The sequence below is a fragment of the Boleophthalmus pectinirostris genome, unplaced genomic scaffold, assembly GCF_026225935.1.
Source record: "Boleophthalmus pectinirostris isolate CB_2022bp ecotype Guang Dong unplaced genomic scaffold, ASM2622593v1 HiC_scaffold_9, whole genome shotgun sequence".
Taxonomy (NCBI): Eukaryota; Metazoa; Chordata; class Actinopteri; order Gobiiformes; family Gobiidae; genus Boleophthalmus; species Boleophthalmus pectinirostris.
In genome coordinates, this window is record NW_026571541.1 from 18,141,932 (window position 1) to 18,154,806 (window position 12,875).

A 12,875-nucleotide genomic window follows, 5' to 3' on the forward strand; every position below is an offset into this window, starting at 1 on the left:
GGCCCTGCAAAAAATGTTGTCCTGTATATAGTCATGTGCATATCTCTTTACATTGTGCTGAATCAGCCTTTAAAAATTCGATTCAAATAATAATGAAACCTAATTTATTTTTTAACTGTTAAACTTCCATATGCGTTGGGCACTTGACATTTTGACCCTCAGTTCTTCTTAGCAAACACTATTTCTGAATAAGTGCATTTTTACAATTTGCAGACTCATCACATGCTCCTGCTCCTTCTCCGACCACACACATGTACTCAGACAGTGCGGTGCAGGGTGGAGGTCTTCGGGGTGGGGGTGAGGCGTGGGGGTTGGAGGGCAGAAGGTCCCTGGGTGGGTGAGTGTCAGCTGCCTGTAGAGTTTTGTGCTGAGAGGACAGAGAAGAGATGAGAGATGTAGAACTGAATCAATCAGCCTGGAGCAGTACTGCACCAATGAGCACAGCCCCAGAGGCTTTACACTGCCAATGTGGGGCAAGTGTGCAGTGAAGCATCAAGATAAAGTCGAAGTAATGTACAGGATTTAGATAGAAACATGTGTTTTAACATTTACATGAAAAAGAATAGAATAGAAAACAGAATAGGAAATCTGATACAATTAGTTCCCATTTTAGCTGGTTAAATAAAGGTTAAATGTAATAGCTTAATTGATTTCAAAATGTTATTTTAAAATTGTAAGAGGCATGGTCTTAGTTCCTGTTTTTAGATTTTTTTTTTTTTGCTAAAATATAATTGTATCTTCACTATAGCCTGAAGAAAAGTTGAAAAACAATAATTGCAAAGTCCTTTTTCTCAAACTCCTACAGAAGATAGATTCTGTAGTTTGTAGTTAGAAGAAGATTTGATTATTTACCTATTTACCAGATTTACTATTACTATTTATTTAATATCTAGCTGCTGTGACAGTTATTTCCCTTGTCAATAAAAGGTATATAATTATACAAAAGTATATATATATATATATATATATATATATATATATATATATATATATATATATATATATATATATATATATATATATATATATATATATATCATATCAAAAGAATCCCATTCAGAGCTCCACATACCATAGCACTTCTGTAATCCCTGTTTAAAGTCACAACAAGCCAAAACTCAGACTCTTAGTTTTCACAGGTGCAGTTTAAACCTGAGTCATGGGTGAGGTTGTGAGTACAATGCCACGTGGCTCTCACAGATCTCTCCCCAAACCCCTCACACCCTCCACAGATGAATATGTCATGACTGTACCAGACGCGTCGCTCCAAGCTACACTGTCTGAAGTTGGCTTTTGTTGGAAATGAGAGCTTGATCTTCCAGCAGGAGTGTGCCTGTGAATGTTACAAGAGCGAGAGGTAGAGGGAGACAGGGGAAGCGGAGGAAAAGAGAGAAAGGAAGAAACAGAGGGGAGGAGGTAGATTGAAAAGTGGGATTGAAGAGAGAGGGAAAATGGAGAGAGGTAGGAAGTGAGTGCTTGATCTTTTGTATCTGTGAATTTTGATAGAGAATTGAGAGTGTGTGATATGACTTTAGAGAAGAGAGAGAGGGGGAAAGAGAGGGATGAAGAGAGACAGATGAAGGGAGAAGGGGAGCAGTGTTTGGAGATGAAAATGAGTCAATTTTAGGATATGGGGAAGGAGGGACAGAAAGAAATAAAGTAAGAGAAGAAGAAGAAGAGAGTGGGAGAGAGAGGGAAAATGTGATAAAACATTTGGAGAAGAGAGGATTAGGTGGGAGAGAGAAGGGAGGAAAAGAAAGAGAGAAAGAGAAGAGTGGAGAAAGAGGAGAAAATAAAGACAAATGGACATAGAGGAAAAAATGAGTGAAAGAGGGAGAAAGAGAGAAAAAGAGAAAGAGAGAGAAATAGAGAGAGACTGTGGAGTTTTATGGGAGACTGTTGACTGTGTAGACGTGGCTACAAACACACACACATTACCTTTCAGCAGGAGCTCGACCCAAACCCTTACTCAGCATCTTCTAAGTTTTCCTATTTGTACAAATACTGATGAGCCTGACAGAAGTACTCTGGATTTTGGATAGCCGTAATTATCAAGACACTGGAAACTTAAATATTAGGACTTTGAATGAAATCCTTTCTTGGGGAAAATGCTATCAACATAATAGAACAGTTGTTGCATTTACATCTCAAATATAAACTCCAAAATTAATTCTAGTGGTGTAAAACGTATGTGCATGTCAGACTGGATGAAATATAAAACTCTGAGGTAAAATCACATTAGATCTTGATGTACCCAAGCCAAAATAGCATATTGTAGGTTGACCAATAAAAACCTGACTTCACCCGCACCATGTAACAGTATAGTGGACATTTGATATATTTTTGAACAATAAATGATTAAGGATATGACTTAATCTAGCTCTAATGTTCTACCTTAAGGCAAGAAAAACACACACATAATTTTGCTGTGGAAAATAAGGCAGCCTCTTAAGTACATCTACTGTATAATATCACTCGGACTCGGATCTTATCAGTGCTCCGACCTGATGATCTATTTGAAAGAAGACAATAATGTTTTATAGACAGCTGTAAAATGCAGTCGCCTGTCTGGTATTGACTTTTCATGTGCCCAGCCTTAAATAGTCTTTCATATAGATCATTTGTTTACCATAGAGGTCACATATACCTGTATAATCCTCTTAGTGCTATATAGGATCAGGACATCAGCACCTGCTCCCTCTTCTGTATATGGAACAAATCAGCTGTTTTAAATCAGACTCTTTATCTTGGGTATTTACTTGAAATAAAAGCAGGAAGTTTGGGCGAGGCACCTCAGATAGACACGCTCATTAAACCAGTGGGATGTATGACATACAAAAATACCCACCCAGCCCCCTATATCTCATACTAGACACAAACTGTACATATTGTAATGATTCTGATTTTGAGTTTGCAAGTTATTACAGAAAACCTTAGTCATTTTGTCCAGAAAGTCAGTGATTCAGTTGATGAATAGGAATCTAATAACTAAAAGGATTGTCCCATCTCTCCCACCCTGTGGTTGTGTCCTTGTGCAAGAGGAGGGTGGTGGTGAAGAGTACTTATTGCATTTTCTCAAGTAGACTAGATATAGTTGAGTAACTTTGACTAGAATCATTTGCACTTCCCAGAAAAGTGTTTATCTGGCTTCAAAGTTTTTACATATTGGTCTCAGATGTTATATTTTACTCCTGTTTGTGTAACACATTTTAAGTGTGAAAGTACAGTATTAAAGAGTTTTCAAACCTATGTGTCTATCTATTAAAAATACCAGATTCATGCATTATTTCATGTTTTAAAACCAAATGATACATACAGACAGTTACACCTACAATTACTCTTACTTGGGCAAATCTTTGGACCAAAACTTTGTACATCTAAGTAATATGTAACATAATAGGATTCTTTTTCTAGTATTTTAGCTACTGTATCCACCTTGCCTAAGTCTGATTTCAACCAGGAGAGACTCAGACAGACACAAAGCAAAAGTTTTAGACATTGAGATGAAGGGGTTTAAATTGGACAGACTGGGAGGAGTCTTTGGAGAGAGGTGATGAAGGCTGAGCAGGTAAACTCTAGAGAAGAGGTGATGTAAACAGAAGCGAAATGAGGTCTTTCAGGCTGAATTTACTGTCTTCTATTGTTTATTATTGTATATTGTTAAGATACTGTATAGCACATTCTAACTGTATTTGTTGTCTTCCAGGCTGCATGCTGTGTTTTGGCCAATCTGCCTTCTTCCGCTTCAACCACCCTGAAGAGGCCTTTAGGATGAAGAGCATGATGCCACAGGGCGGCAGCATCCACACTGCAGACTACAGCCTATGTACAGGTACGGGGCCATGCATATTTACTACACAGGGCTACACAATTTGGGAAAACTAATAGCGATTTTCCTGACAAGCATTGGGATTGTGATTAGAATTGCAATTTATGTTTTAGTATTCCCATATTATGCTACTTTCTGATCTATGTTACAATGTTCTTTCCTCATGAAAAAACATACCTGTAGTTGGGCTGAGTTCATCTCCGCCTTGTGATTTCAAGTGCTCCGCTGTGCTTTCAAACCCCATACACCTTCACTTGTATCATTTGGGTAATTTCAGTCCAGGAATTGCCAGTCTCTTCCGAACAAGAGGTAAAATGGAGATGTTCACTTGAAAACCACTGCTTCATGTCATCACAAGGGGCATCAGAACATTTGAGCTTTGGAGCTGTAGATAACCTCACAATAATGGGTTACTCAAACATGTATGAATAAATCAAAACACAACTCCAAGCATGGTTTTGGTCTTTAAAGTTTTCACATTTTAAACTTTTAAAACTTAAAACATTGAAATAGACCTGACAAATTAATACAAAATTCACACTTCAGAACATGTTTGCACAGATCTAAAGTTCATGGTTAGCAGGTTTTATGCAGAAAAAGACAGAATGTTTTGTTGTTTGTGAAGAAAATGATAGTACTTTGCTAATTGCATCCATTCAAATTGCAATTATGGTTTGATTAATCTTGCAGCCATAGCATTTACCTAATCTTACCTAATATGTGATACTATTAAATATAAAAGCTACTCTCATTCTCTTACTACTGTAAAGTACACACATTGCTTTTGTCCCTTGAATAATAAGGCCTCCATGGAGAAGTCCCACCTGGAGGTTCAATTTCACCCTGGTCTGAGTGAATGAATAGAGCACAGTGTTCTCCGGTGGTGTTGAGGTGGAGCTCTGCAGGTTTAACAGCGAGAGAAGGAACTGCACCCAAACAAGGCATGGTTCTTAACAAGTGTATTACGTTACTGTTAGGGCTGGGTGATATAACTTAATTATACCCCTCATAATGATCGATCAATCAAGATTATTGCCTTGAATTGTGCGATAAAACAAGTGCTTTTACCGACAGAAGATTGAGGATTAGAAATGACTGAATCTTGATTAAAATGTGACTAATTTGGTTCCCATATTAAGATATTTTCTGAACTGTTATACGGTTGTTTCCTCATCAAAAACGTACTTGTGTTTTGTTTCATTCACACATGTTTAAAATACAAACCCTGCATTTTTAGGCCCTTCTCTAAAACTGAAAACACTCTGTTCCACCTTGTGATGTCACATGGTAATACAGGAAGTGCTCCACTGTATTTTTAAACTTGAAAACAACCACTTCGTGACATCACAAGGTGGAACAGAACATTTTGAGCTCTAGACAAGGATTATTCAACACATCCACAAGCGATAGAACTGTGCTCCAAACCTAATTTGTTTACTGTCCCAAAGACGATCATTTAAATTATTAGAACTTTATTTGATTAATATTTTATACAGTGTAAATTCTTCAAATGACTGCATAACTGGTTCACCAATCATTTAAACATTGATATACTATACGCTCAAACCAGCGAGTGCCGTCATCAATATGCAAGCCTCTGTGACACAGGCCTGACTTTCTAATGCTCTCTGTACCCCCCGGTCTGAACCATCCTCAGCTGGGACCTGCGCTGTATTCACACTATGCATGTTTTATGAGCATCCCGTTCGTCTGCGTCTCCGGGCAAAACTTTAGGCTGCTCATGTGTGTGTGTGGCCGATACCTCTTACTGTAAAACTACCTTTCCTTTGGCCTGCATTGCTACCAGAGACTAGGCCACAGTAAGAAATTTTAAAGCTGCACTATGTAAGTTTTTGGTTGGGGGTCCATCACTTGCTTGTTTCTATTCTATAGTGTAATATTAAAGAGATCTACCTTATATATATTCAATTACAGCTGTTTTTATAGCTCTAAAAGCCTAGAAAATCACACATTCTGATTGTGAGCGGTTGCCTCTCCACAGATCTGACCTGTAACTTGGTCCAGTTTGGTCTCCATAAAGATAGAAAGGTTTAATACCATACTGTGAAACATTCCAAATGAAACAATAACATCTCCAAAGGCACCGACAACTAGAAAAGTTACACAATGCATCTTTAGCATGTGACATATTGCTGAAGAAAATATAGATATAAACAATAATGCTGACACTAATTTATCCCAGTTAGACAAAAATATATATATATATATATTTAAAAAGATTTAAACCACCAAGATTCTTCTAAATGTAAAATGTTATTTAAAAAAAATCATGAGCTGCGATAAATAAATAGCAGAATGAAACACTTTAGCATTTACTATACTTATTATACGTCCAAAAAATAACAAAAAAAATTATTCCACAAAGAAAATATACACAAAATAATTACTGATCCTCAAAAATATTGTTCCAGCCTTACTATATTGAACAATAAATCGATATTGTAATTATAGTGACAGGCCTCCCAGTATCTCGTAATGTTATGTCCTTGCTTTAGCAGCTATTGATGCTTCCCACTGTGAGACCTGTATAGCAAGAAGGAAAGCTGGCGGCTGCGTACTTCCTGATCCGCTAATGAAAGGTTTCCGTTGTTTAGGAACGTGCCATTTTCTTCAATTATGCATTCCTCACTCCCATGTTAATCTCAGAATATTTGTCATATCTGAAGCTAAATTACCTCTGCCATCTTTATGACTACTATGATAACAGCACTACAGATAATTTCACTACGCTTTGAACCAAAATTGAAATAATTGAAGTGTGTTGGCTGTAGAGTATACTTTTATTCCCCAGGCCACAAATACATAGACCGATATGTGTAAGTTGAAATGGAGTTAATGCATGGGTACTTTCACTGTACACAAAGTAGTAGTAGTATTTACCTATGGTATATATATATATATATATGTGCATCTATAAAAACAACTCAGTGTAACACTTTATTTATATAACACTATACTCTATATTTATAAACTGTAATGTTTCCAAAGTGCTGCACTGAAAAAAACATTAAAAAACAAACAAGCAAACAAATGCTCTACCAGTGCTTAGTGCTTAATAGTGATAAAATCCTAATGCAATAGAAAGAGGCTAGATAGATAGATAAAATAAAATGAATCAAAAATGAATAAAATATACATGGATAAAATCATAAAAGACACAGTGTACTACACAACTTGTGCGCTGATGTACGAAATGTTGTTGTGACCTATTATTAAGTCTAAACTATCTAACTATTTTTTGCTCATCTCCCTGCAAAATCTTTAATAAGTTCTATGCTCTCGCTCCATGTTGTCATAGTAAAACATACACGTCTTCTGTACCCAGTAGACCCTATTCCATTTACTTTTGGCTGTGTTGTGTTTTTCCAAATCTATCACACTGACCAGCTGTCTTTATCCAGCATCTTTCAGCAGAGATCTAGTCCCCGATTAGACATTTCCTGGCTGTTCAGGCCTTTGTGCTTCTGAGCTGCTTACTGAGGCCACGGTGGCTGGGGTATCTTTTTCAGGGACTATTTATACGCCCCTATTCTACTGTGTGTTACTCCTATGCATCCCCTCTAATGCCTCCACACACTCTTTTTGTTAGCTTCTATTTTAGTTGACATTTTAATAAGAACCTGCATCACTCCTGAGGAGGTTTGGCTCAGTAGCCAGCAGTGAGAATGGAATGAGGTACTTATGTTAATACTGGTCAGATAAAGTTAATTATATTATTGGAATGGTATAATGTTTTGCATTTGTCAGCGGATTTTTAAAAAAGGATTAAAAGCATGAGAATATAAATTATATAATAATATAAATATAAATTATCTAGTTTCAATACATTGTATTTTAGAATGTGAAATATGCTGTGGCTCTGTTTATTTTATAGTTAAATATTTGAGTGGCTTATGTCAGATGTCAGTTTCCCATCTTGTATGCTTATTAGACACTTTTTAACTGCTTGCACATGGTGTCAAGTCAAGCACATTGTAGTAGAATTACCGGAAGAGTGAGACATAATAGATCTTAAAAGAAAATAGTAATAAGTCTTAACTCTGTGGCTTTCCATTGATTGTAAATTAGGCTGTTTTGGTATCCAAACGCATAGAAATTGTCGATTTTTTACAATATATTTAAAATATTTCCTTTAAAAATGTGAATTTACTAATTTGTTACTTTACGTTGAAAGTCTTGACCGGAAATAGCCTTGATCACTAGGGTGTAGCTTCACTGCGCTCCCCAACATCCCCAGGCTGATATCCACCCCGGTTTGTGGTTTATGGAGCCCGGCCAGGCCCCGTCACTCCTCGGCTTCTCTGGCACCGCTGTCCGCAGGATGTCGGGATTACTATGTTTCATATAGTCGCACTGACACTGGCCTGCTCGCAGTTTTATCCCTCCATGATGTGAGTAACCTGCTTAGCGCGTAACGCCTGACAGATGCGATAGTACCTGGTTGCGCGCCATACTCCGTAAGCATAGCGGCTAATTTCTGTTTATTAGCATGTCATGCGATTGTTATTGCGTTGAAAGAACCAGTAAATACATAACACGATAAACCTGTAACCGTTCTTTTATTCCGCTGAAAGGTAAATAATAATTATCTCTTCTATTTTGCAAAATAGTGACATTTATCTATAAAGAAGCGTAATCAGATAAGAACCAATGGACGTATCAGCATACCTATAAATTAAACTTTTTGCCGAAGGATATCGGTTATTAATGAACTAAAGTTGCCGAATGAAAAACGAACTTTTTATTAGTGTTTTATGTCTTTAAAAAGGCGAAACATCGTAAGAGCGTTGATTGAGACAGGATAATTGTTTTCAGTGATTTTTAAGCGTGGTTCGTCAAGTGCTCCTGGCTGAGGCGGTAGCCCATGACATCATTGCACGGGCTTTCCCTTAGCAAACGCTTGCATGTATTTTTATCAGCGCTCTCCCTTTACTGGTGACAGTGCACATATGAATCCAGCTGCTGTGTTTAGTTTGATACGCGAAGTGGCATTCGGCGCACACGGAGCCCGTCGCCTAAAATCCAGGCTATTATCAGTGTGACAGCTCGCCTAATGCTGTACAATTGGCCTGGACATACATTCAGTGCTCATGTGGACAGCCTGTCATTACCACAGAGCGTCATTGTAGCGCTCTGTCTTTTAGATGAACGACCAGGAAGCAAGTCCAACCCCATCTCTGTTGAACAAGCGCCTAATGCATATTTTATAGATGTTCTATTTGGAACAGCTCTCTGACATCATTTTTATAAGAGGAGGGCAGACAAATAGCCTCCACTGTTATTTTGAACTTGACACTAGTACCAAACCAAGTAAATTTGTTTCATTTATAATAAGTTAATTAGCTCAACACTGATAATATTGGCCTGTTCATGGGTTTCAGCCTCCTGTTATAAGCAACATTATAGTGCTTTCTCCCATTCAAAACCTATAATATTTAGTTTAATTTGGTATCATTATGGCAATGCTCCTAATTTTTCATCTTTCTGAAACCCATGTATCATATCATTATCATCTACTTATAGTCCATTCAAAGCACTGGAAGATGGTGTTGGCTCTTATCTTTCTCAAACATTTGTAGTGGCAATTTAGTTTTATTTTTAAAAATAATTTTAAACAGGACATTTTTATTCAGTGGGCCTAATATTTTTGTTTTTTTTAGCAATTTAAATGGAAACATTTGGACTACTGCAGGATTTGTGTAATTACTAATTTATTGACTTGATATCCAGAAGGGTTAATTACTGTGTTATTCTGTCACCAAATCAATTCAAAACTAATCGTATTTAGCCCAAATTAAACCTGATCTATACAGTGATCCTGCCCTGGGGAGTTTAGCTCCTGTGGCGGTAATCGACGGTGCGGCGCTGACATCAGAGAGACAGTTCAGATTAGATTACAGCTTGTGTTCTACTTCGCTTTCGAGCTTCATGGTAATTGGGTTATGTGGGCCCATTTTCTCCTGATCCCTATCCAAAATAGTATCCCTACACACACCGCTTATATTTTTTTCTTCTCCTACTTTTTGTAAGTGTCACAACTATTACCAGCACCCTATTCAAATGACAGATTTTTTTTTTATGTATACCTTACCCTTACCTTAAAGCCCCAGTGCATAACTTTTTATCTTATTGTGATTTCTATTTTTATGGGAGGTGACATGCCACTTCTAGAAAGTTACCCAGTGTTGCTTTAACTTAAGATCAGAGTCAGATCATATCTAAACAAGACATGTCAAAAACCAATGTTAGTTGATATCCCAAATTGTAAAGTAAAATAGTTGGCTGTAAATAAATGTATGAGTTTTTGTTGAAAGAGTAAATAATCTGAACTGATTACAATTTTCATCTTGATATACAATAAGGTTATAGTAATTTTAAAAACACAGAATGTAGTTTTATGAACAATTCCACACATGGATAAACAAACAAAAGCTAAATACGGTCTTGTCTTACAATATTACCTTGTTTTTCAGACACGGAGAGCCTGGTCAATGGGAATCACCACTCCAGCCCGGCACAGTCCCCTCCGGCTCCTGGAGACAAAGTTCAGTCCGAACACAGTAAAATCGTCAGCTCCATTGAGAAGGACCTTCAGGATATCATGGACTCCTTAGTCATGGATGACCCTCAGCCTTCATCCTCAGACTCCAAAAAGCTCCCCGCTGGCTCATCTACCTCCCCCCTGTCTCCCATGGTCAACGGAGGTGGGCGGTACTTGCTGTCTCCACCTACCAGCCCGGGAGCCATGTCTGTAGGGTCCAGTTATGAGAACACCTCTCCCCCATTCTCCCCCTTGTCATCTCCATCAGCGGCCAGCAGCGGGAGCTTCACCAGCCCCTCCCCCATCGGTGGACCATCTGACCAGAACGCCTCCCTGCCACCTGTGCCTGTTCGCTCCTCCAGCTACAACTTCACCTCCCAAGCTCCACCCATCCCACAGCCACGGACCATACTCAATTTCAGCAGTAGCAGCAGTGGAGGTGTGGGTCAGAAGGTCCAGGAGAGCCCTAGGTTACAGAGAAAGCTGCTTACAGAAACTCCTCCAAGTCCGAAATCGACCAGAAGAGGACTGAGTTTAGATGGGAGCGATAGCCCAAGACAAACCCCTGTTTTATCTCCCGAAGATTCTCTCAATGGTCGCAACATTGTGCCAAGTAGCCCTAGACTTATGCCTAAATTTTCTACTTGCCCATCTCCATCTCATCCCAGGACCAAGACCACCACAGTGCTACAAGAAAGACCCGCTAGTCCTTTCCGGGAGCAGACTAGCTTAGCTGATCGCACGCTCACCTCTAGCCCATCAAGGCAACTTTCTCAACCAACAAGAGCCTTCCAGCCGCCTCTAGATCCCATTGTCCACATCATTCAGGGTGGACCTTTACAACAGCGAACGCTACAGCCCCCTGAAAGCCCACGTGTAACTCGGAGAAACATGGAAGTGAATGGTGGTAGTACTTCAGGTTTAAGTATGAGAGATTTGCCCCCGCTTAGCCCGTCTATGGCGCGGAGAGGTGTGCCGGTACTTCCAGGAGCGCTTCCAGGAACAGTCCCCATACTAAAGACTCCAGATAGTCCTTCATGTTTAAGCAAGCTAGTTCCTGAAAGCCCTAGACTGCGTCGCAAAACTGCAACAACGACAGATGAGTTATTAACCAGTAAAGGGATGAGAGCACGTAGTCCATCTCCTACTTTAATGATGGAGGGTAGTGCTAGTTCTAGAAAAGCTGGTTTGGGGAGCTCTCTGACCCCCGCCTACAGTCTGGGGTCGTTGCCGGGATCGTCTCCAGCAGCCAGTCCCAGGACACACAGGAAGATGTCGGCATCAGGAAGGCCTCATCCGGGAATGAGGGAGAGGAAGAACAGTATCACGGAGATCAGTGACAATGAGGATGAGCTGTTGGAATACCATCGCAGGCAGAGGGAGGAGCGGCTGAGAGAGCAGGAGATGGAGAGGCTGGTGAGTTCACGATATGTCAGGAAAACTTTGTATTGAGAAAGTTGGCAGAATATTCACCAGGTGTCAACAGTACATGCGTATAATAATATATTAACTTTCATTTAATACTTCAGAAACAAATTATTTAGGATAGATACAGCAAACATAGATTAGCATGTGGTAATTTGATGCTAGTGTCAAAGTGTTAATAGACTGGGGTAATTTGCAACACCACTCTCAAGGAGGGCTTTAAATAGATAGATAGTTCTTTTCCTTCTTCCTGTTATTGTCTGTTCCAGCAGGTGATAGAATTTTTTCTTTGACAAGACACAACATTCATGATAAATATACATATACATAAACACATTTAGAAAAACACAACACAATAAAAAGACAACAGCAGTAGCCTGAGCTCATCTGATGGACTTCAGAGAGGCACTGGCATTCGGAATGAAGGATTATTTGCATATGTTTTTGCTGGCCAAAGGGTTGCTTGCCTGATGGTAACAGTGTGAAGGAGTTATTGGCAGATTTGACATCGCTAAATGCAATGTGGTTATAAAATTGGTTATAAAATGCAACAACAGTAAAATTTAGAGTAATTAATAAATGCAATGCAAACATATGCCAATATAATTTGCAATTATAAAGAAGCTACAACTAGGTTACAACAAGGAATGGATATTTGAAATCATGCATAACACAGAAAATAGTTCAAGGTCAGAACAAAATTTAAATAAACTTTTTTGTAGTAGTTTAAATTAAACTACTAAAATATCACTCATGCTGTAAGTCGTGGATTGGTTGAATAATCGGCGTGCCATCTTTGAACAAAGCTATTGATTGCTGTTATCTCCATGTTTGTGTATAAAAGTCCATAAACCTTTTGAGTGACAGGTCCGTATCTGGGCTATTGGCTGTCTGCACCGCTGCTGTCATGTAGGTCCCAGGACGTCCAGGGATCACTTAGCAACCGCATTGTTTGTTGTTTCCTAAACTGGACCGGGGGAGGAGGGAGGAGCGGTTGCCGTGGTGAACTTGTCTGGCTGTCTGAATCAAAGTCCTTTAAAAGCCTCTCTGTGAGTCTGA

The 12,875-nt window shown here is 38.9% G+C and overlaps 1 protein-coding gene across 11 annotated transcripts in view; it reads left to right on the forward strand.

The window, feature by feature from the left end:
* Positions 1 to 12,875, forward strand: part of phldb1b (pleckstrin homology-like domain, family B, member 1b) — a 97,179-nt gene that overhangs the window by 47,348 nt on the left and 36,956 nt on the right. For all 11 annotated transcript variants that reach the window (XM_055166803.1, XM_055166805.1, XM_055166802.1 and 8 more), the window contains 2 exons: positions 3,707 to 3,832; positions 10,324 to 11,807. In XM_055166803.1, the coding sequence (XP_055022778.1) occupies positions 3,707 to 3,832; positions 10,324 to 11,807 (1,610 nt within the window). The remainder of the gene's footprint in view (positions 1 to 3,706; positions 3,833 to 10,323; positions 11,808 to 12,875) is intronic.